Genomic DNA, 26,068 nt, shown 5'->3' with positions numbered 1-26,068 from the left:
AGCAGTGCAAAAGGTTCTATAAAAAAGTGGATATTAGGGAGAATAAGTCTGAGAAACTTATAAAGCTTACTAAAGTATTAAAGATTCTCAGATGTACTATGGAAAAGAAACCTGTTTAATTTAAAAAAAACTGATACTTCCTTTATTTGTTTGACCACAGAATCCTTTTAAAAAATAATACCTCATAATATACTCAGGACGAGGGAATATTTCTTTTATTTTACCAATACGAAAACTCTGAGGGAAGCTAAATTGTTTGCTTAATGTAGCATAGAAAACTACAATGGGATATGGGACTCAGATTCTTACCTCTCAGTCCTACTCTCTACTCATTCTACTGGTATAAGAAAATAAAGCAAAAGTGGGTGTTCCAACATTCAAAGCAATTCTGGGTTAAACTAGGCCTGCGAAAGGAATTATTGAGGACTGATTTTTTTCCTCCTTCAATAAACAAATTAAGTCCTTAAACATTGTTCTATTTATTATCACTTTTTTATTATTAATGTTTCTGCTCGTCTATTTTCATGGTAGTGAATACCTATTCTTAGAGTCTACTACTTTCTCTTTAGTAAGAATGGACTCCCGCCCACCCACTTTTTGTCCATTATGTCCACAACATTAACCACATGCTTGATTTATGCTCTTGCTCCAACCAGTGCTCCTATAGTGATGGGATAGGACCCTGCTCTTAAAATAGACTATGCACATTCATCTGGGAGATGTGGCACAGTGCCAAGGATACTTAAAGTCACAGGACAATCCTAGTACATCCTCTTTAACCACTGGTTTACTAAAAGATTTAGTGGGGGCAGGGTGGGGAAGAATTTCTACATGAAAATAAACACATTAAAACTCACAGTACAAAAAGTCACATGAATTTTTAAGATTAAAAAATAAGATATGAAAGGAATATTGTAGCTAACGCAGGATCCATTGGATGACACCTCCCTGGACTCTCAAGGTTGCGCCTACTGTCTCCTCTGATGGATGTCACTGGATACATATTCCACAGGGATCTAATTTTAGTTCGTAACTGGAGCTGAAGGTCAGCCACCTAAATCTGATAGTTCTAAACTTTTGCCCCCTGTGTACAGCACACGTGAGTGTGTGAGTGTATGTGTGTGCACACAAGACAGAGAAAGAGAGAGAGGTATTAAATTCTAAAATAAGCTTACTAATAATTAACAGTTGGAACAGTGTTGTCAGTTCTACAAGACAGACCTATTAAAAATTTGTATTTTATAAAAATATTAAACAATCACTGACTCACTGCCAGAATTCTAAACTGTGCTTTTAATAAAAGTTGGAGAAAGGATTCTGAAGGTGAAATTTGGAATTTCTTTATAAAAAGCTAAAGATGAAATTTTCTAAATGAATACTCATATAGCTGGGTCCATTTGATATTTAGCTTAATATTTTATCTGTGCACTCTTGTATGTTTCTTTTCCTGCTTGTAGTATGGGAGGTGATGGTAATTCTCACTTTTTATGTAATGGATACTGTCCTTGTGAGTAAGGTTTTATCTCACTTCCTAAATTTCACCTCTAGTTCCCTTACTGCACATGTACACTTTTCAGTAAGACAGCGCTTCTGGCTATGTTCTATACCATGTTAATCCTGCCAAAAAGACTGAAAAGAGCGCAGAGGAACAACAATTACATAAGTTTGGCTCAAGTTTTTTTTGCTAATTAGCAATCCTGAGAAAGACATGTTGCATCATCAAGAGTTCATTAAGGGATAGGAAAGACCACTTAGGTGTAAATGGAAACACAAAATCAATCAGCTGCCCATCCTTTCTTGACTGAGGGCAGAAATGGGCATGTCAAACTTTTTATTTCTCTTCAAATGCAATACCAGCCAACTCTGCTTCTCTTACTACTGAAGAGTCTTTTTATTTTTCAGAAAGCCCTTTTCTTCACTACCTATGTAAAACATATTTTAGTATTTTAATATACTGGCAAATACAAAAGTATCATCATTTGTTGCTTATTATAATTTACCAAATAAGGGTCGTTATCTCATTTAATCTTCAGCAAATTCTTAGCACAAGCTGTAGTCTGATTATGCAGTGTACTAACAGGGCTGGAAGATGGACACTGTCACAACATATATCTCATAGCTTAGTGGCTAATAGACATCATGGTCCCATGGATCTCTACAGCTCCTTTGCCTTTTTGCCTTTTTCAGTTTATCAAAGTCTTTTCCTATATAGTCTCTTTAGGATTTCTTTGCTTTGTGTCCAATGCCATCTACCCCACAACACTGAACTATTCACTCCGTACTACTCTATCTCTGAATCCCTGGTTCTCAGCTGTAACGGTCCAGGTATGTACAGAAGATAGTCAGGGGGCACTCTGGTGGTAAGCTGATGTTAAGGACTGAATGTTTGTGTCCCCCATTAAATTCTATATTGAAGCCCTAACCCCCAATGTGTTGGTATTTAGAGATGGGGTTTTGGGGAACTAATTAAGGGTGAGGTGAGGTCATTAGGGAGGGGCCCTGGTCCAATGGAATTAGTGCCTTTATAAGAAGAAACACTAGAGAGCTAGCTCACTCACAGTCTCCCACCACCCTTCTCTGCACAAAGAGGTCACCTGAGCACACAGTGAGATGGCAGCCACCTACAAGAGAAGAGAAAAGGCCTCAGGGCGAAACCTATTGCTGGCACCCTAATCTTGGACTTCCCATAGCTTCCAAAACTGTGAGAAATAAATTTCTGTTGTTCAAGCAAGCCATCCAGTCAATGGTATTGTTAATGGCAGCCAGAGGAGGCTAAGATAGCTGAGAAGAGGGACAAGAGGCAAGTTAAGGTGTCCCACTGAGACAGTTGTGAGATTTAGAGATCCTTAAAGACACACGAAGGGATGCCTGGGTGGCTCAGTCACTAAGCGTCTGCCTTCGGCTCAGGTCATGATCCCAGGGTCCTGGGATTGAGTCCCGCATCGGGCTCTCTGCTTGGTGGGGAGCCTGCTTCTCCCTCTTCCTCTCCCCCTGCCTGTATTTGCTCTCTCTCTCTGACAAACAAATAAATAAAATCTTAAAAAAAAAAAAAAAAGGCACACGAAGACACTAGTGATGTAGCAGAAAAAGCACAGAACAGAGTATTTGGTTTCTCTCTAGTCCCTAGTACTACTATTTTCTGAACCTGGATCTGGAGCAATTTTCTTTATCTAAAGCTAAATTTCCTCATGCGTAAGAAATGTATCTGTATCCCAGAGTTACTGTCATTAGTTAATATTGATAGCATCTAAGAGAACATACTCTAAGATGTTATTCATCTTATATGCGCCTTCTTGGGCAACAGTACAATTGAAGTGAAGAAAGCATCTGGCTTCAAGTACTAGCTTTGCCCTTGTGGCTAGGTGATCTTGGGCAAATTTCTTGAAATCACTTGTGCCTCATTTCTTCATCTCTAAAAATAGGAATAACATCTAGGGCTTATAAATATTAAATGAGGTTATATATTTAAAAATCTTTAGCTTGAGGTAGAGTAGAGGCTAATGCACCTCACATCATAAAGACGGCCAGATGGACAAACATTAACAGGCATACTCTATACAGGCACAATATGGCTAGGAAATTTTTATCTGTATTTGTCTTTTAATGGCAAAGCCACTTGAAAAAGGAAAATGCCGATGTTATAAACGTAACATTGCAATTATGTATTAATTTTATAGATTCTATGGTGTTCACTTGGAATCTATAGTGTCCATTACTGAGCACTTGTGTACTCAGCCCCCATATAGGCACATAACTCAAAATGTTCCCAACTTAAAATTCAAGTACATGCAAATTATTCAAGAGAAATAAATTCTAAGTGACAAGAAGTCTATTTTGGGTTGGGGAGCTAAAAAGCACATGACTCAAGTTGTTTATATATTAGGAAGATTGAACATGTGTAAAATGAATGAATAAGGAATGTAAACGTATTTCAATGTATAGCAATTTAAGCTGTGTATTAAAAGACTGAAGGAATAAACTATACAGAATTCAGCCAGAGAAAGCTTCTTGATAAATGAGTGTTAGGCAATAAGTGGGGAAAAAATGATAGAGATGGTGTGGTAGAAGGGAGCTGGGGAGACAAACCGAACAGTGGACAAAGGTAGAGGCAGAGAGGGATATGGGTAAAGTAGGGGGATCAACCGATGCAGATTTAGAGTTCATATTAAGTAAAAGCTCTCTAACAATTAAAGCTATCTGACAGCAGAGGGGCTGCTGTGAGCTTCCTGTTACTGAAAGTATTCAGAGTGTGATGACCCTTGGTGCAAGATACCTTACAAGGAATCACAGTACTAGAAGATATTCTGGGTCCCTTACGACACTGTGAATTCCCTGAGGAGGAGCACTGAAGGCAGAAAAGGAGACAGAGGAGCTGGGTTGAGTCTTAGCTCTTCCATTCATTAATTGTGACCTTGGGCAAATCAACTTCTCAATTTTCCATCTATAAATGGGGAAGTTGAGAACACTGGAGATGTCTGTTCAGTCAGTAACTCTTTCAGGTCCCTAGGAATTTTTAATTAGTCAAAGACAGACATACATGTTCTCCCCTTTCCTTAGTACACAATCAAACTTTGTAAGGGAGAAAAGAGCTAACTGCTAAGAAAAAGAAGCCATACATTTTTGGCAAAAAAAAAAAAAAAAAAAAAATCTGCAGTAAGCCTAATTCCTTATGATCAAGTACTGCACGGCTTAAGGGGAGAGCTGACACTACATACTATCCTATCCAGTCACGCTGCAAAGCATGCTGTTTCCTGTCAATGCTGATAATTAGCTCAGTGTCAAAGCTCTGTCTATGCTCTGCATCAAGTTTCAAATTTTAGAAGCCTAAAATCAGAAAATGAATAGAATCAATTCCTAAGCTATAGAACAGGTCAATTCAATTATTAATGAGTGGCAGTATGGTGTAGCACATGGGCTGTGGAGACAGACTGCCTGGGCTAGGATCATGGCCTTGCACATCACTAGTTTAGGCAAGCACTTTCCTGTGTGCCTTAGTTTCCTCATCTGCAAAGCAAAATAACAGTACCTACTTTATAGCCTGGTTGTGAGGATTAAACATGTTAATAATCATACACTGCTTAGAATAATGATGGACAGGTAGTGTATGTTACCTACTAGCATTTAATAACAAGCTTTACCAAGATATAATTCACATATCATAAAGTTCACCCTGTTAAAAGTGTACAATGCACTGGGCACCTGGGTGGCTCAGTTGGTTAAGCGACTGCCTTTGGCTCGGGTCATGGTCCCCGAGTCCTGGGATTGAGTCCCACATTGGGCTCCCGGCTCATCGAGGAGTCTGCTTCTCCCTCTGACCCTCTCCCCTCTCATGCTGTTTCTCTCTCTCTCAAATAAATAAATAAATAAAATCTTTAAAAAAAAAAGTGTACAGCGCACTGGTTTTCAGTATACTCATGCATGTACAACCGTCATCATCACTGTCTCATTTTAGAACATTCTCCTTTACCAAAAAAAGAAATCCAATAGTCAGAAGTTAACTCCCCATTCCCCTCTCTCTCTATCCCTTATGCAACAACTAATCAACTTTGTTACTCCAGATCTGCCTACAGATCTTTAGACATTTCATATAAATGGAATCATACATTATGTAACCTGTCTGGCTTCTTTCACTTAGCATAATGTTTTCAAAGTTTATCCATGTTGTAGCACTTATCAATTACTTTATTATTTTTTTTGGCTGAATAAATGCTTCATTGCATGGTTAGCATGTTTTGTTTATCCATTCACAAATTGATAGACATTTGGGTTGTTTCTACCTTTTGGCTATTATGAATAATGCTGCTGTAAACATTCACATACAAGTTTTTGCGTGGACATATATCTTCTTTTGTGTAGATACCTAGGAGTACAATTGCTGAGTTCAACCTTTTGAGAAACTGACAAGACTGTTTTCTAAAATGGCTGCACAATTTTATATTCTCACCAGTAAGGTATGAGGTTTTTGATTTCTCCACATCCTTTACAACACTTGTTATTATCTGATTTTTTATTCTAGCCATACCAGCGAATGTGAACTGGAATCTCACTGTGGCTTTGATTTGCATTTCCTTGGTGATTAATGACGTCAAGTTATCATTTTGATCATGTGTTTATTGGCCAATTGTTTATCTTTGGGAAAATGGCTATTTGGATCCTTTGCCCATTTTCTACTTGGGTTGTCTTTTTATTGAGTTCTTTATGTAGTCTAGATACAAGTCTCTTACCAGATATATGATTTGAAAATACTGTCTCCCATCCTGTGGGTTGTCTTTTCATTTTCCTAACAGTGTCCCTAGAGGCACAAATTAACTTTGATGAAGTCCAATTTATCTATTTTTTGCTTTGTTGCTTGTGCTTTTGGGATCATATCTAAGAATCCATTGCCAAATTCTGGGTCATGAAGATTTATCTCTGTTTTCTTCTAAGAGTTTTATGGTTTATCTCTTACATTTGGGTCTAATCCATTGAGTTAACTTTCACATATGGTATGAGGTAAAAGTTTAGTTTCATTCTTTAAATGGGACTATCTAGCTGTCACAGCACCATTTGTTAAATGACTGTTCTTTCCCCAATTGAACGGTCTTGGCATCCTTGTCAAAAATTAGTTGACCAGAGACACATGGGTTTATTTCTGGACTCTTGATAGTCTTTCATTGATCTACATGTATGTACATATGTTTATATTTAATCTATCCTCATGCCAGTACCACACTCTCTTGCATACTGTTGCTTGGTAGTACATTTTGAAATGAGGAATTGTGAGCCAAGTTTGTTCAAGATTGTTCTGGCTATTCTGAATCCCTTTCAATTCCATATGAATCTTAGAACTGTCTTGTCAATTTCTACAAAGAAGCAACCTGGAATTCTAAAAGGTAATTCATTAAATCTGTAGATCAATATTGGAAGTACTGCCATTTTAACAAAAGTCAGTCTTCCATGAAATGTTTTTCCCATTTATTAGATTTTATTTAATTTCTTTCAACATTTTGTGGTTTTCCTAAAAATTGAGTTATTTCCCGAGTCTAAGTTTTTTTGGTTCTTGCTCAAGGGCTTACTTAGCATGTACATCTTTTCAGAATCAGCTCCAGATTTATATTAATTCCAGTAAGATATAGAAACATTATTTCTACATGCTATTCCCTTCCCCTCTTTTTGTGCATTACTGTTGTTATATATATATATATCTATGAATGTTACAAACCCAACAATATATCATGATAACTATTACTTTATATATAAATTTTGTCTTTTAAAGACACTGAGGAGAAAGGAAAATAATCATATATTTATACATTTTGTTATGTTAGCCTTCTTATTTATCTTTTTGGATTCTCTTGATTTGTTCTTGAGGATCTGAATTACTATCTGGAGTCATTTCCTTAGTCTAATACAGCTTTGCTCTTACCTACCTTTGTGCTATTTGGCAAATATATTACATTTCTATATGTTACTGGCTCAACAATACATTATATACATGTTTTATATAAGTGCTTTTAAAATCAGTTAAGAAAGGAGAAATGTATGCATTTATACTGTCTTTTACAATTACATAATTACCTTTACCAGTGCTTTTTCTTTCTTCATGTAAATTCAAATTACGGTTTGGGGTCACTTGTTTTCAGTCTAAAGAACTTTTAGTATTCTTGTAAGGTGGGTCTGGAACAAATTCTTTCAGTTTTTTATTTATCTGGAAATGTCTTTATCTTCCTTCCACTTTTAAAAGATAGCTCTGCTGGTAACAGGATTTTGGTTGAGTTTTTTTTCTGAGCTAAATGAATATGTTATCCCACTGCCACTGGCCTACATTTTTGAGAAGTCAGCTGTATGTTTTGTAGAGCTTCCCTTGTAAATGATGAGTCATTATTCTCTTGCTACTTTCAAGATTTTCTCCTTGTCTTTGGCTTTTAGCATTTTTACTAATGATGTATTTGTTTGTGGATCTCTGATTTTATCCTACTCAGAATTATTAAGCTTCCTAGATGTGTAGATGGTTTTCCAATAAATTTGGGAAATTTTTAGCCATCACTTCTTTCAATATTTTTTCTTCATTCTCTCTCTCTTCTCCTTCTGGTACTCCCATTATCTATATCTGTTGGCATTAATGTAGTCCCATATTTCTGAGTCTTTCTTTACTTTTCTTTATTCTTTTTTCTCTGTTATTTACCTCGTATACTCTCTATTGATCTATTGTCAAGTTTGTTTATTCTTTCTTCTGCCAGTTTCAACCTAATGTTAAGCCCCTTTAGTGAATTTTTATTTCAGTTACTGTACTTTATTATACCTTTCAACTCCAAAATTTCCATTTGGTTCTTTTTCCTTCTAACAATTTCTCTCTTTGTACTGATAGTCTTCATTTGATGTGACATTGTCATCAACCCTTGCATTACTTTTAAAATCATGGCTTCCTTTAGTTCTCTGAATATAAGTATAATGGCTACCTTGAAGTCTTTGTCTGTTAAACCCAATATCTGGTCATTCTCACAAACAGTTTCTGTCACCTGCTTTTCCCCTAGTGTATAGGCCATCTTTCTGGTTTCTTCACATGTCTCTTATTTTTTTTAGAAACTGGACATTTTATATAATATATAGTAGCAACACTAGATACTGCATCCAAGACTTGCTATTGTTATTTGCTCAGTGACTGGATGAATTATTTTAGTTAAGTATATTCTAACCCTCTCCCTCTCTACAGATGTTGCTCCTCAGGGGGCTCACCCTCAGTTATGCCACAGTCATCCTAAAATGACAGTGGCTTTGGCTGGCTCCTCTTTGACCCTCTCTTTCCCTGATCACACCCAGCTGTTAAGTTGCACTAACTACCAGCTGATTGATGTATTGTCTTCAACAATGTCCTGGGCATAAATTGCTCCACAAACTGAACCAATCTATTAGGGCTCCTTTGAAGGGATAGTCCCTGAGGTCAGTATTTAGGATCTGTTCGAACCACAGGAGGGTTCCTCCCAGCTGCCTCTTTCCTCTTTTCTCTCTAGCAAACTAGCCAGTCTTCTGGTTAGCCTGCATCTCCAATGACTATCAATCTCCCTCCAGTTCCTTTCACCACAGCCTGTACCCTCAGGCATGCACTTCACACTCTGTTGCAAATGATGTTGGTTCCTTTTGGGAGAGATTCAGAGATCTCTTTTATAAGGTCTGCTTATTCCTCTGGCCACAGTTTCTGAGCTCTGGTTCTGATGCTGGGGGCAAAGACAATGTCATGCTTCTCTCTGGGTGATACCTCCTTGAGAGCCTGATGAGGGGACAGAGGAATAGTAGCCCCAGCTATCCTCAGCTTGCCTCTCCCAGAGTAGAATCTGCATCCCACAGGCCAGGGCAAGGGCAATTGGGGCGCCTCTATTTTCCGTGGTGCCATATTCACAGTAGAGCCTCTGTCCCGTGGGGGGAGGGCTGGGTGAAAGGAGGGAGACCCCACCTCTCAACTGCACTCACCTAGAATTTAGTCTCAGCAACAGGTACCTGGGGCAGGATGAGAAATGCTGATCTTACATCCCTACTGGGAAGATAGCCTTCCACCTGAGAACTGAGGAAAGAGAGAGCTCTATGTTCTTGAATTTATCAGTTTGGAAAACAGTTTCCATCTCACTCAGCTAATAGCGGGGAGGGAGCAGGTCTCAGTTCAAATACCATAGACTTTTACTTTTCTTACTGAGTTTTAGTAGATTTTCTTGAACAAGTATTTCTTCATTGACTATGCTCTTAGGACTATTTCCAGAGACTTTAAATGATTGTTTTTTTATTTTCACCAGTTTCAGTGGGGAACAGGTCTATAGAATTCCTCATATTGTCATGACTGGAAGTGGAACTTCTTGATGAGTTGTTTTTTTGTTTTGTTTTGTATGAGAAAATGAATCTGAAACTCTAAAGTACAAATTGGAGATACTATTCTTATTATTCTGAGAAAGAAATCCTAAAAAGTAATCCAAAGACCACATCTATGGCCTGCTAAGTCAGAACAGCTGTCTTATTCTTTCTCCCTACACTTAGTCTTTCATTGCCTTTGCAAACATCCAAAATAAAAAACGAAGCCTGAAATGAAATTTAAATTATTTTGAACTACTATGAGGCATTCACCTTGGCCTATGATACAATTCAGCCCTTCTAAGTCAAGTTTTATGCCAGATCCCAGCTGGACAGGAACTTTAAAAAATAAAAGGTTTAGGATGCTTTTGTGTGTGTTTTAAAGAAATCAAGATGTTGAAAATTATCTTTAAAGTTATTGTCTTCTAAATAAGAGCTGTACTTGCATCATGTGTCAAAGTATTCTCTAAAGTGAGACATCAAATAAAATTTGAGTCAAAATTACAAGGCATATAAAGCTGATTCTGTTTTAGCAAACACTGGAGTTTAACAATCTCAAATAACTAAAATAAGTGTAAACGGCTTTCAGAGCAAGCATCATGACTTGAGTTATTCCTAAGCATGGATTCACAGTATAGAATCAATGGTTCTGTCTTGGCACATTTTCCCTAGGGGAATCTAATATGGAAATTTACACATTCATTTTCTAGAGTCTACAATGGCAATCTTTAGTAAGCATCTGTAGCTGAGAAAGTGCCAAACCACACACCACAGACAAATAGCCAACTTAGCAACCAAGGTCTAACACAGGACTTGGCACACAGGAATTACTGAAAAAATATTTTTGGACTACAGAGATCTTTACTAATATGCCAAGTACATTCAAGTCTGAGGGGAAAAAGTAAAAAGAGAAATTTCAAATGGTAGAATGAACTTTCATGTTCATATAAATTTATTTCACACCATAAACTGGCTCCACAAGTAATATTATTTCCAAACTAGTAACATTTTTTATGTTCCCCTCCAAAGGCATATATAAGATAATCAAGAAGGCTCAATTTTAGGGAAAATAAATGATTTTAAAAAAGTATTGGTCTTTGCTTATGCCTCTAATCACACTACTACAGAAAAATAGGATATATAATGTTATATAATCACCATATTCTTAAATCATAATCTACTGTAATTTTCTATTTAAATATAGAAAAGGGAAAGAAAAATATCATCTACAGTAATAATATTCAGACAGCCACCATTTAGTAAATTTCCTTACAGTCATTTTTCTTTGTATAGTTATTAATTTTACATGATTGTGATCATACTGTATGAATACTTTTGTATCCATTTTTTCCAGTAAACATTACATTGAGATTCTACTGTATAATTAAGAGAATATCAAATTCAAAGTCAAACAATATGTACAAGTCATAGGAATTCTGGCCTTCACTCAATCTCCAAGTTTCTTCCATTTATTTAATAGGTGTTTACTACAGATGCCTATTTTCTGCCACATGGGGGGCTGAAATATATAAAGAAAACTAAGCCAGAGCTCTTGTTCTTCAAGAGTTCTCAACTCAGCAATTACCTTCTGCCTTTATAAAAAATGGGCTTATCTATGTGAGTTTAAAGGTAATGAGATAAATACTCAAAATTTGGCTATTTTTAACTTCACTCTTTTGAGGAAAATTGCTATGTACACAAAGATTTATCTCAGCAACAATTGAGGTTTTCCACATTTGATATGGCTATATTCTTATCTTACAGGTGAAAGAGCTGCAATTTTTTTACTCATTTTATGACAATGTATTTTCAACATTTATTGCAATTAGTACTCTTTATTGGTCTTGAGATCATTTGTGTTTTAGAAGCCAATATAAGAGATTTCATTTCCTCAAGATGTAAATTTTCAGATTATTCATCATACTTCCCCCCATCCTACGTATTTGCATGCTGTATTTGTTTATGAGCAGGTAAACAATCACAGCCTAGAGGTAGATGTAAGGCAAATGCTTCAATAAGCACAGGTGCTTATATCTAACTATACAATGATCCACACGCACCTGGAACTATTTGCACTATATGCAAAATATAACAGTTGTATCTGACTTTACTTCTCTAGAAAAACTTAAGCCCTCCTTGTTGGTAATTTCCTTTGTTATTTTCCAGGTCAGTCTAGTTGCCTAAATGGTGTCTCAAGGAATGAAATAAGAAATAAAACAAGGTTGTGAGTCATAATTTCAAAACCTCTGAAATACACCTCAAGTGGTAATGAGTGGCAGCTGCACTTAACAGTCAGAAAATCCACCCTCTATTTGGGGATCCGCCACTTACTAGTCATGTGAGTGGTTAGCAAGTTGTCATTAACGTGAACCTGTTTTCTTATCCATAAAATAGGGTTGGCAATACTCTCACCATACTTAGAGCATTACTGCATTACTGTTGCAAAGCAAATCTTTGTAATTATATAAAACACTATCTAAGTGTTGGGAATTAAGTCTAAAGATCATTAATTTATAACCAATTCCTAAAAAGCTCAGTATAATCAAGTTTTATTTTTTGAAAGGCTCTGTCTGTTCCCTTACATTTACTTCTAAGTTGTCATAAAAGTTCTTAGAAGGAAGGTATTGTGTTTTTCAGAAAGATAGCACCTGTAGTTTGTTGAAAGGGGTGCTGCTGTTACCAAGGAGCTGTGGGCAGAAGGCTCCAGAGACATGTTTAGGAAAGAGAAAAAGAGAACTAGGGCAGCAAAACAAATTGGACAGTAACTTGAGTTCCTCTTATTTTCAGACTGGGTTTAATGTGGAGACATGCCTACTATTCTATGTCTTTACACAGAGAACCTAAAAAGCTGTTAGGATGTAGATCCTTCAGAGCATTCCAATAGTTTTAGGGCTTTAGGCAGGAAAGAGTCACTAATGATTTTAACCCTTGGAGACTAGAATGATTTTGTTTGCCTATGTTTTTCCATGAATAAGACAGCTAGCTAGGTCCCTAATTGCATATGTTTATATCAGACCTCCCAGGAAGCAGGAATCTACCTACTATCACTGAAAATAACACCAGTACAGGAGCTACTGTCTCCAAAGATCTAGCAGGCAGTAAAAAACAATACATTGATATGTTACATTTTGCTACTATCCTACAGAAAATACACATGCTTTATTAACAACTGAGTGGAGAATTATTCTGCCTCAACTGAAACTTACCTGGAGTGGGGGGAATCTCTGTCTTAATGTACTTATTTTGACCAGTAAAAGCACTATCAGATTCTAGTATCAGAGTCCCAAGGCACCATGAATCAACAGATATAGTATAGATTCTCTCAAATAAAATAAAAATAGCAGCTGCCTCCCTAGCCTGAATACCTATCATGAGTCTGTCAAAAATTGTTCTTTTTAACACCTTGCTCCTTCTTTTTTTCACTTAACTCTCTGTCCCCTTAGCACATACCTTGTCTCTCTCCTTCTCCCCTTCCCCTTCTCTCTCTCTTTACTACATCATAGTAATCCATTATGTAGATGTACCCTAGTTTCTTCAAATACTCCCTAATTGCTGGACATTTGTTTCTAATCTTATGCTATTATGTACAATCTTCAATGAATACTATGTTTACCTGGGTTGAACCTATCCACAGAATAGATTTCTAAAAGTAACCTTGCTTGGTCAAAGGGCAAAATGCATCTGTAATTTTGGTAGATAGTGTCAGTTTCTGTTCCATAGGGGTTGTGCCATTTTGCACTCCCACCAAATGTCTAAGTACTTATTTCCTGAAGACCATTTATAAAAACACATATGACTGGATTCCACCCCCCAAATTCTGACTCAGTAGATAAGGGGTCAGGCCTGAGCAGGCCTATCTTGAAAAGGCTCTTCAAACAGCATATCCCTAGTTGAGAATCCATTCTACAAAGTACTCTAGTCTTGTTTACACTGTTCAAATCCAAAAGAAAATCAGACTTAAATCTTTACCCTTCATGGTTTATACCCCATGTCACTCATTCAATAAATATTTTTTGAATACCTATTATGTGCTGTTCATTCTAGATGTCGAGGATATAAAGATAAGTAATAGTACTATCATTGGAGTTTGCAGGGTCTATCAATGAGAGACATCAATATATAATTGAGATAATGTATAAGCATAATGTTAGAGATTTACATAGAATTTTATGGGAATACTGGAGCAGGGTATTTCATCCTGAAAGAATGCCAGAGGAGGCTTCTTGAAGGAGGTGCTCCTAGAGCTGAGTAGGAATTAACCAGGTGAAAAGAGGAAGTGGTATACAAGAAGGAGAGGGCATTCTAGGTAGAAAACAACATATGCAAAGTTAGGAAGAAAGAGCAGAAGGGGTGTGGATGTGGATGTACCTGGTAATATTTCATATGGCTAAAGCATAAAATACAATAGAGTAGTACGCAATAGGCTGCAAAAGTGGACAGAGATCAGATCACTGGACATGTATTATATCATGTTAAGATGCTTGACCTTATTCTACAGGCAAAGAAAATCACTCATGGGTTTTGAAGTTGGGAGTGACATGATCATATTGTTGTTTTAGAATTATGGACAATGGACTGAAAGGGCACATAACTGGAAAAAGAAGGAACAGTCAGGAAACTGGTACAGTAACTCAGGGGAAGGCTTGAATTAGGGGAGGAATTAAGGAGAGAATGGACTGAAGGAGCCTTAAGAGGTAAAATGAACAAAATGTAGATATTACATAGGGGTGGAGGTAAATAAAGGGACGATTTCAACGTATTATCAAACCATTCCCAGCAAAACACTGGATTTAAGCTATTTTTTCAGCAGCAGTGGTAGGTTTACACTGGTTCAGTCATCTTCTCTCACTTGGTCTTGATATTTGTATGGCCAGGGATAGATGTATGGGGCCCAGCAAAATTCTCAGGGGGAACTGGTGAGCTCCTCCTTTAGCATCATGTTCTAATCAGCTAAGTAAAACAACCACATGCAACCCCAACAGGCAAACATAACATTACATGGTCTTATGTCTGATGCACCCTTTTTTTAAAATTTATTTTTATTTATTTTTATTGTTTTTCGAGAGAAGGAGAGGGGGAGAGAGACTCTTAAGCAGGCTCTATGCCTAGCACGGACATCGATGCAGGGCTTGATCTCATGACCTTGAGATCATGACCTGAGCCAAAATCAGGAGTCAGACACTTACCTGACTGAGCCTCCCAGGCACCCCTCTGATGCACCCTTTCTTACAATAACTCCTCTACTGGTGAGGCTCTTGACTCCATTTTTCTCTATGCCTGTGAAGTGAGTGACCAAGATAATTGCTGACAATATAAATAACTGCTAGTACAGAGAACAATGTGTGGTTGAGGGGCAGCAGCACGAACAGCTGCTTTCCCAAAACTTAATCCAAAGCCAAGCTTCACAATACTAGCATTGCATTTTGGGCAGCCTACAGTTCTGCCACCAAATAAGGTCAATCTCTGGAGTTGAGAAGATATGGGGAGAGTCCCCTCTGAACCCTTCCCATTCCTCTGATTTATGCAAGTATAACGGTCCTGTGAGAATGGACCAGGAGAAGGTTGGGTGTAATCCATACTAACCCTGGTACTTGTCTTCTTCTCAGAGTTCCTAAAAACAAACTGAAAGGAAACCAAAACCTAAAAATCATCAGATGAAAACAAGTTCACTGTTTAAAGAGTCCATGAATGAAACACACACACACAAACACACAAATACACACACAAAGAGTAACACCAAGGCTTACCTTTCTTTTATCTTCATCTGTTGATTCAAATTTGAAAGTAGCCCTATGCTGAGGGGGGAAAAAAGGGAAATAATGTCATTTTAAATACACAGATTTTAAATTTTGGTTATGTTTAAAAACATGTCTGTAAAAATGTTGCCTTCCCACGTTGTTTCAACACTCATATTAAAGGAAGATAGGCATGTAAGTAAATAATTATAAAGCAGTGTGAAAGACTACAGCAGTGGGGAGCCTGGGTGGCTCAGTCGTTAAGCGTCTGCCTTCGGCTCGGGTCATGATCCCAGGGTCCTGGGATCGAGCCCCGCATCGGGCTCCCTCTTCCGCGGGGAGCCTGCTTCTCCCTCTCCCACTTCCCCTGCTTGTGTTCCCTCTCTCACTGTGTCTCTCTCTGTCAAATAAATAAATAAAATCTTAAAAAAAAAAAAAAGAAAGACTACAGCAGAAAAACAGACAAAAGAACAGAGTACCAAGCCACCAACTCTGCCTGAGGAAATCTGGAATACTTTGCACAAAGTATAGAGCATTTGAGCTGGATATTGGAGGATGAGTAGGAGTTTGCCAGGAGGCAAATGGAAAGCATTCTCAGGACAGAAACAAAGGCTCAGCTGTGTGAAATGGTATGATATATTTGTGAAATAAACAGGTCTGTCAGAGTGAAATAGAGGACACATGTGAGGGGATGAGGGAGTGGAGAAAGAGGAGAATGGAAAAGTAAATTGGACAGAAATTTGGAAGGGTCTTCCAGTATTGCTAAGACCCAATGTTGCTTTCTTTTTCACATTCAGTTAGAAATAATCACAGAATTGTAGACAGGAAAGAAATTTGATAGATTGGTATTTCCGAAAAGTAATTCTTTAAGAATTAAGGTTTAAATTATGGCTCCACCACTAACTGGCTGAGCAAGTAACAAAATCTCTATCACTGTATTTCTCTTGTGAAAAGAGGGGGTACCTAGTTCACAGAGCTGCTGTGAGGGTTAAAATAGCTAAGGCATATAACCTACCATCTCAGTGCCTGGCGCTGAGTAAACACTCAGTAAATATTAGGATTATAATGATGATAATGCCAATGATATTGACAAAAAAAATAATTAGAAGAGAACAGTGTCATGACTCTCCAAATGATTGGCAACACTGTATTTTCCACTCTGTAGCTAAAACAGAGGATAGAGTAAGTTATCTTGCCCACTGTCACAGAAACAGTGATAGTACCCCAAAACAGAGCATAAAACTTCTCATTCTCTTTCTCAAGTTTTATTCAGGAGAACCAAGTGCTCTTATGAATCCTAAGTTTTCCTTTAAAAAAATCTCCACTGAACATCTCTGCCCTTCTTTTGCATTTTTCTCATTGGCCACGCTGACATTTATTGGCAACTCATCAGGAGTTGCCAAAGCACTAAAGATATCATCATTACAGGTGGTTCTGTGTTGTCAGCTTTGTAGAAGAAGCAATTTTAGAAATTAAATGAGATGGAGAAATGTTGACAGGGAAGCAGTTCTTAATTTAAGAAATGGTCAGGGGGAAGACAGAGGTAAGAGAGAAGGGCTGTTTGAAGAAACTCAAGAGAGGCTGCCTCACATATGGTTTGCAAAACAATTAAAATGGATGATGTCAGGTGGTAAGAAGGGCTTGAATTTAAAAATTTATACCTGAACTGCCAGACAGGTGACAGGCAACTAAAGGAAGACTCTGAGGGAGGTGTGAACAGTAGAGCATTCTGGAAGAATATTTTGGGCAGCTGCTTACAGGCCAGATCAAAGGAGGGCAAGATTGAAGACATAAAGCCTTCTAAGAAATGGGCATCAATAATCCAGGTGTGATACTGCTGGCAGCAGTATAAACTGACATAAACTCTAAAAGTGAAAGTAATTTGGCAACATATACTAGAAAACATAAAAATATTCACATCCTTCGACCCAGAACTTCTATACTCCTAGGATTTATCCTAAAGAAATCATTCAGAAGGAGAGAAAAATTATATACGTAAGCATATTCACTGCAGTGTTATCTAATATTACGGAAAAAAGAAAGAGACGATCTGAATATCCAACAACAGGAGACGGATGAAATAACTGCTGTGCATCCACCTGGTAAAATATTATATTGCAATTAAAACAAAAGATGGCTAAAAATCTCTGTAACAACATAGAAAATTACTTATAACGGCATCAGATGGAAAAATAGTAAAACACCAAGCTAGATGTCTCTTATACAGTACCTGCATAAGTATATGGATGCATTCCAACAAAGGCTTGAGTGTTAAAATGCAAAAATAAAAGCAACTGTACAGCGGTGGTAGGATTTCTGGTGAGGTCTGACAAAATTCATTGTTGGTATATAATTTTTATAATTAAAAAGGAAATTTAAAAAATAAAAGATAAATGAATGAACAAGGAAAGAGAGAAAAGAGAAAGGAAGAACAAGTAAATCTGAAGTCTATAATGCAGAAATTTATAGGTGAGGTTTAATAAAAACTAACTTTAGATAGAGAAGCAGCAGACATCAGGCTAAGGTTGTAAACTGAAGCTTAATAAAAGTCCAATACAAATGAAAATAAATTGCAGAGACCAAGAAAGTTGATTTTGTTGCCATTATATGTGAAATATTAAATCCATAAATTATCTGGAATAAATGAACCTAGTTGCCAATATAATGGTTCTCCTAAACTTTTTCTGGCATTTGTGGTAAAGGAACAGAGAAAGAAATCATCTTTTGGAAAGACCCTCATTAAGTTATAAAAATATCTTTTAAGACAGTTTCTACATAGAATTTCTCTTTTAAGGTGATAATTTAGAATAGTACCAAGGACTAAATTTTCTGTTGCTTTTAAATGCAAGGCTGATCCGGTCATAAAACCACAACATTAAAAAAGAAAGAAAGAAAGAAAAGCTTTCAAAAGCCCTAACACAAGGGCTTAATTTAATTAGAAAATATACTGGCATGTGAGGCCATACAAATTGAATTTTGAATGTGCCAATCTATTCAGGAGCTCAGCCCTCTAAGACTGTTTAGATCCAAAGATGTTGGCTTCTCTAAGGCTGGTTTCTTTTACACAACTTAGACTGTACCTAATCTATTCAGTACTTCTTGCTCTTATTCTATACCTTTTCTAAGGCTGAAAGGGAAGGGAAGGGGAGCCAGCATTTCTGACTGTAAATACCTTTATAGCACTGCTAGCCAACAGTCAACCACCTCACCTTCTTTATATGCTTAATTTCCAGATGAACAGGAGCAACAAGTCAAATATAAACTAAAGAGTAAAACCATTGTTCAGTTTAGAGACCAAGTAAACTAGGAACAGCTCAGTGACACACCAGACTTAAGAGGACTCCTCCACATAGGTTTTATATCCTATGAGTAGACTCTAAAAAGCTCAGGCTCAGGAGTCAGACAGCACTGGGTCTGAGTACAGTCCTGCTGTTTACTGAAAGTGCGACCTTGGTCAAGTTATTCAACTTTACTACCTGTCAGAGTTTCCTTATCTTTTATGTATGGCACCTTGCACATAGCAGGTGTTCAATAAGTGGCTACTATTGTTATTATAGCATGGCCTATGATGTGGCATCTAGCCAAATACTGACGTATTAGAGAACTAGGAGTTATTTCACATTTTAGAAGATACACTCAAACAGTACTCATACAAGGGAATTAGCCTACTGGGGTGGTGTGTGTATGTGTGTGTATGTGTGTGTGTTGTGCTGTGTTTCATGAATAGAGATTATTCCTAGAACTAAATGCCAGAGATTATATAATCCAGTCTGGAAACAAGAACAAGGTATAACAAAGGAACAGCTCACTAAACATGCTCCTCTGCAAAAATCTGTGGAATGAGCTCAAAGAGTCAGAACTCCACCTCAAAGTGGAAAGCAAAAAGTCCTCTGACATGGTCCAGCATATTTACATACCCTTTTCAAATGTGTAGCCTGTATTTCTAGAACTGTCTCAATATTAGGTCCCTATCAGTCAGGTCCTTCTAGCACATAAATGAAGACCTCACAGCGATCAGTATCATTTTCCTCTCTTATGAGGACTACTCTTGGGAGACCTACCTACTTGCCTGTATCTCAGATAACTTTTATCTTTACTTTGGTCATAAATTTGCCCTACTTCCAAAATGGAATCCTGCTGGAGATTGCTATGGGGTAATCATAAGCCCAGGCAGTCTCTACGGCCACTAAGCCATCTCTCTATCATCATAATTGATGACTCTAGGCCTCAGTTTCTTCACCTATTAACTGAAGGGGACAGATCTAATTACCTTTGAGATTCCTTCTAGTCTAAATATCGTCTGACTCAAGGAGCTAAGATACTACTGCACATCTCGGGGCCCTTGATCACTGTTTGTTCTGATAATCATAATGATGGCAACCAATCTCTCTACTATGTTTTTTTTTTTTTAAGATTTTATTTATTTTGACAGAGAGAGAGAGAGCGAGTGCGCGAGCATGAGCTGGGGGTGGGGGAGATGGAGGGAAGGGGCAGAGGCAGAGGGAGAAGCAGACTCCCCGCTGAGCAAGGAGCCCAATGCAGGACCATGAGAAGGTGGCAGGGTTAGAGTTATGTAGCCACAAGCCAAAGGTGGAAGCTGCAAAGGAAGGATTCTCCCCTAGATCATTCAGAGGGAGCAGGACCCTGCTGACACCTTGATTTTGGATTTCTGGCCTCCAGAACACTGAAAGAGTAAATTTCAGTTGTTTCAGGCTACCAAGTTTGTGGTAATTTGTAATAGCAGACCTGGAAAACTAATACATTCTATTTACATTTATTGTGATAAATAGCACAGCTGGGTTTATTTAAACATCTCTTTTTGTGTTTTGTTTACCACCTTTTTTTAAAAAAAGATTTTATTTATTTGAGAGAGTGAATGAGAGAGAGAGAGCAGAAGCAGGGGAAGGGGCAGAGGAAGAAGGAGAAGCAGGTTTCCTGCTGAATAGGGAGCCCAGTGTGGGGCTTGATCCCAGGACCCTAGGATTATGACCTGAGCTGAAGGCAGAAGCTTAACCGACTGAGCCACCCAGGCACCCCTCTACTAAATCTGTTATCAGAACAGGCCTTGAAGGAGGAGAAGGAGCCTGGACAGCCTATACTAGAACAATCCATATGTCCCATAATTAATAGCTCATTCTATAACTGGAGTGGAGGTGATTAGGACCGAACAGTAACCAAAGGAATTAGTGTATTGGTCCTGAAAACCTTTTTCTCTTCTGTGCTCAAAAACTCAGGACAGGTTACAGGCAACATGACCTTGCAAAAAGAGCCTGGATATGGAATCTAAAGACTAGGTCTGCCACTTCTAGCTATGTGCCCTTGAGCCCACAGATAGTCACTTTGTCTTTCTGAACCTCAAATTTCCTATTCCCCACCAAAAGAGAATACTTGTATCTCCCTCATAAGTTTTAATGTAAGAGAATTATAAGTGATGACATGTGAAAATGCTTGGGATAGATAATATGTAGTACATAGCAAGCACTCAATAAAGGTTAACAGGTGAATTGAGACAAATGAAAAAGAACAACCATTCTTCCTATTTGTTTTTTAATACTTTCCTATGCTGGGTCAACGTGCATTATGTCCTTGAGAAACAGACATGTTTCATTTTTTCTGGGATAGATGGCTCTTCCCTCTCCCCAGAATAACAAGGGTCAGTGAATGAAAGAAGAAAGCTTGAAAATTAGTCTCAGGAATACAGTAGAAATTAGATGTTGTTACCTGGAGCCAGAAAGCTAACTGTGCTCTAAACATGGTACAAGGTATTTTGCTACCCATTAGAAAATGTAAGGGTCAAGGAAAAAGAGAAAGGGTGGAGTACACTCCCTAATTTTTTTTATCAGGCTACTTCAACTCAGTGCTACAGGTTTAACTCTTGCCTTTTTTGTTCAAAACTAACAGTGACAGGCTCTTCACCACCAGGCACTGTTACAAATGCTGTAGACATATAACTCATTTAATCCTGACAACAAACCTATGATGTAGGTACTGTTATTGTCCCTGTTGGACAGGTGAGGAAACTGAGGCACAACAAAGTTATATAATTTGTCCTAGGCCACATGGATGGTAAGTTGAAGATCAGAGTCCAGGCGGTCTGGTTCCAGAGCCTGCCCTATGGCCACAGGACCTCCTGAATACCTTGATCATTAGAACTCACTTTACTCACTGAGTAAAAGCCTCCTAGGTGCACTGTGCTCAGTGCATTAAACTTCAGTTAATTTAAGCATTAAACTTCAGTTAATTTAAGCCGTGTGATAACTTAGGTAATGTTATCCCTATTTTACAGATAAGGAAGCCAAGACTCAGGCTTAAAATAACATCCATAGCCATGAAGCCAATAAAAGGCAGATCTGAACCAAGATTTATCTGACTCTAAATTCTACCTTCTTTCCAGTATCTGGAGGGAGCAGCCCATTAAACATGCTCCTCTGCAGAAATCTGTGGAATGAACTCAAAGAGTCAGAACTCCACCCCAAAGTGGAAAGCAAAAGGAAAAAGTCCTCTTACGTGGTCCAGGATATTTACATACCCTACTCAAATGTGTGATGTGTTTCTAGAACTGTCCCAAGTTCTAGCTTTATTAGAGAAATAAAGTAGCATAAAGAACCTCTTCCCCCAAACAACGAACCAGTTGCTTTCTCTGTACATCATTCATTTCCATTCTTGGTTAGACTCCTCGATGCCCCATAATCACCCCTTATTCTAAGCATTTCCCAAATCGATTTTTCCAGATAGGAAAATGAAGCACACAGTATTCAGCTACTTTTTCAGGGTTTCAAACTCCATATCCCACAGAACTGGGCAATTTAATTCCACATCCCCATTTTTATTGCCAGACCACCACAATCATACTTCCCCTTCCTATTGATCTGCCTCCTAGGTCTCTCTTGCCTTGAGGGGTATAGCCCCACTGCCAACATGAACCTCAGCTATTTTCTTTGTGTGCTAGCCCTACTATTATCAGCGTTAAACATAGAGCTCTTTTCTAAAGGAGTTGACTGACAGGGTTCGAGTCAAGTCAGAGCATTATCAGGCGTGGCCCAAAAAGCACTTCAGGAATACCACCTTAAATAATATACACTGGGCATTTCAACTTTAAAAACATTCTCAATGTGAAAGGGGAGCTGGAGATGTCCAGAACCTAAGCTCTGACAGCACCTGGCCAGGAGTGATAAGTGGAAACCAACCTGGAGGGAGATCAAGGAAAGGAAGAGATAAATTCAAGGAATCCAATCTGGAGTTCTAATCAGTTTAGCCATGAAGGAAAGGAGAAATATTGAAGAAACTGGTAAGATGCATTTGGAGGTTTTTCCTCCTCCCTTCCCTAGAGAAGAAAGTTCCTATTTATTGCTGGATATCTGGCATATAGTAATTGCAAAATAAATACTAGTTGATTCAACACTCTTTCTTTTGGGCGCCTGGGTGGCTCAGTTGATTAAGCGACTGCCTTCGGCTCAGGTCATGATCCTGGAGTCCCGGGATCGAGTCCCACATCGGGCTCCCTGCTCAGCGGGGAGTCTGCTTCTCCCTCTGACCCTCTTCCCTCTCGTGCTATCTCTCATTCTCTCTCTCTCAAATAAATAAATAAAATCTTAAAAAAAAACACTCTCTTTTGAAAATCAGTTGGTAGCTGCCTCAAATTCTTTTTGGAAAGGAGTTATAAATCACGTTAAATGAATATAATCTCTACAATATGTACACCTATGCCTTAAAAGAATTTCTCCTAAATTAGACAGATATGCAACAGTAAAGTATATTAGAGAGTGAAGGAGCTAAGATATAAACAGAATTTAATCCATCCATACATCCTCCCAAAGAAAGCAGCATGGTACTGTAGAAAGAGCTGTCAGACAACCTAGATTCAAATCTCAGCCCCATCTCTCAATGACTGTGTGGACTTGAGGCAACATTATCCTAAATGTCGTTTGTGAAATGGGGAATACCACCACTTTCCTCACAGGGTTGTTGAGAAGATTAAATGGAAATGGAGGTGTTTTATTTCTGGATCTTCTCCACCCAGGGCAGAAATGGCACACTGGCAGCTCAATCATACAAAGTATAATAAAGCGCAGTGGTGGGGACATAACAAACACAGAAAGGGAAACTATGAGTGGAAGCTAGTGAAAGGAAGAAAAATGCTATATCTGGGGTGAGATTGGTGTTGAGTGTTTTCACAGAAGTGAGTAGTCAGTCATTCCTATAAAGCAGTCTTCTAAATAGAAGAATAAAGGTGTGGTATGCTACCTTTTGAAGTGAGCATGTAAAATTCCTGGAAGGAAAAGTAATGGAGAGCTAACGGTTCCTGGAGAAAGATTCAGAGAAGTGGCTGGGATTTATAACAAGATACCTTTATACTGCAGAGTTGTAAAGTGGAAAGAACAATGAATGGTTTGAAGACCTTGGCTGGAATCCCAGCTCACAAGTATGACCTTGGGCCAGTTACTTAACCGATATAGAATCTCAATTACAAAAAACGAAGATAAAACCTCACAGGACTGCCGTTGAGATTAAATGAGATAATGGATGGGAAAGCTGTTAATGCGATACAAATAACAGGTATTATTCGGAGTCAGAATCTCTCTCCCCCCGCCCACTTAACAACATAGTACGTCCATGACCTTGGCATGATTTCAGTTCTTAGCGCCTCAGTCTTCTCATCTATAAAATGGGAAGGATGACACCATCTACCCTATACACACTCCGAGAATCAAATTAGATCATATAGGAGACATCAAGCCTTGGAAAGTGTACAGTGCTACAGGTACACAAAGAACTGCCATCGTGGCTGATATGTTTTATGCATATCGAGGGCCGTGTTTAAGCACGGAAACACGGATTTTTCAGGCTATACAGGTGAGGAAGCCTCGCGTGCATTTCTGCATCCCAGAGTGGGGCACAGGGCACAGACGCACATCTACGGATTCCGGGGGTGTGACTTGCACGCTTGGGAAGAGGACCGTAGGACAGGCTGCTGGGCCGGAATCGGAGGAGTGGGCGCCAGAGTGGGGGCAGGGGGATGCAGGATGCACGGACGGGAAAGGCTGGGGGCACAAACACGCATGCCCAAGCCGGAAACGTTTTCGGGGAAGAGCAACGCGCATCCCCGGAATGAAGGGGGTTGGGAGGGATGCGATGTGCAAGCCCCGAGGGCGGCCCGGGGGTGCTCCACCGCACGCCCGGGGCCAGGGCTCTTTACCTTATCGCTGTAATCCCTCAGGACCCGCTCGATAGCCCCCGCCTCGCCGGCCCGGACGATGTAGAGGGCGCGCTCCTCATCCATGGCCGCAGGTGCGGGGGAGCCGCGGCCGCTCTGCGCGCCCAAGCCGCTGCCTCCAGGTAAACGCCTCGCGCCCCCGCTCGCTCGCTCGTTCCCAGCTTCCTTCCTTCCCTCCTTCCCTCCCTCCCTCCTGCCTCCAACCCGCCAGCCTCCGCCCGGGCAGGGCCGACGTCACCGCCCCTCAACTTTCACCCTGCGACGTCACGGTCCCCCAGCAACCGGCGCCTCGCGGCCGCCCCCGTCAAGGCCCAGGACTCGATAGAGGTCTGACGAGCGGCCCGAGGCGGGGCCAGGCCCGAGGCCTCGCTTACTCTCCTGCCTCTCCCTCCCTCGGAGAAGAGTCCAGCCTTTTAAGTGGGCTCTTGCAGACAGAACTGTTCTTCTCTCCTGACCCTCCTCTATGAATCATTCTCCTCAGCTGACGAGAGCGACCCGGCTCTTCCCCGCCCCTCTAAGAGCCAGCAGTTAAGTGGACTACAATTCCCTGCGTTCGTTGGGGGCATTCCACTCTTCCATCTAATTTACTGGAGTGCCGAATGGCATGCCGGGATTAGTAGTCATCCAGCGGGAAAGACTTCCCGCCAAAGGCATGCTGGGAGCTGTGGTCCGGCCAGGGCCGGAAACGGGAGTCCCGGGGCCGCTCGAGGCCAGCGGCCAAGAGACCGTTAGGGGAGGGGGCAAGCGTCGGCTCTGCCTCTTTTTTGTTCCTATCGGAGCTGACTGTCCTGCTCTAGCCTTGGCTGGTCGGGCAGGTTGACAGTCGCGGAAACTGGCACCCCTTGGTGGGAACTGCCAAGCACCGGTTTAATTCCCTCTTTTTCTTGTTTAGCGGTTTCGGTCTCTTTGAAATTCTTTCCTTCCTCCCCTTGTTTGCGGTCATGTTATGTATTCAGCAGCAGTAATGTGGGAAATTGCAGGCAGTTATCTGGATAAATTTTTTTTTTTTTTTTTTTTTTTGCCTTAGTAATAGTCACTGCCACGTCTCACGTGCCGCGGGGGTTCCAGACTCAGTGTTAGGTGGTCGCCATGCAGCTTCTGATTCTCACGACACGGAGATTTTTGTGGCAGCAAAGGAACCCGGATAGGTTAAGTAATTTGTCCTAAGACACACAGCTGGTAAATGGGGAATTAGAGATTTAAATCCGGGTCTTTTCCCCAAAGGCAGCTGCTCTACAGCCGCCAGTCGCGTAATAATGCTGATAGTATGTGATGATGATAGTGGTGATGTGAAAAGTGAAGG

At 39.5% G+C, this 26,068-nt stretch overlaps 1 protein-coding gene across 3 annotated transcripts in view; it reads right to left on the bottom strand.

The window, feature by feature from the left end:
• RIC8B (RIC8 guanine nucleotide exchange factor B) overlaps nt 1-24,934 on the bottom strand; it is a 102,224-nt gene extending 77,290 nt beyond the window's left edge. For all 3 annotated transcript variants that reach the window (XM_028088616.2, XM_028088618.2, XM_028088617.2), the window contains exons 1-2: nt 24,748-24,934; nt 15,564-15,611 (exon numbers count right to left, since the gene is read on the bottom strand). In XM_028088616.2, coding sequence (XP_027944417.1) covers nt 15,564-15,611; nt 24,748-24,831 — 132 coding nt within the window. In that variant the 5' untranslated portion in view covers nt 24,832-24,934. The remainder of the gene's footprint in view (nt 1-15,563; nt 15,612-24,747) is intronic.
• Between the last annotated feature and the right edge of the window lie 1,134 nt (nt 24,935-26,068).

This window comes from Eumetopias jubatus, unplaced genomic scaffold, assembly GCF_037043125.1.
Source record: "Eumetopias jubatus isolate StellerSeaLion01/CBP00866 unplaced genomic scaffold, mEumJub1_p1.0 scaffold_8, whole genome shotgun sequence".
In the NCBI taxonomy this organism is placed as follows: Eukaryota; Metazoa; Chordata; class Mammalia; order Carnivora; family Otariidae; genus Eumetopias; species Eumetopias jubatus.
This window is presented reverse-complemented; position numbering and strand designations above follow the sequence as displayed.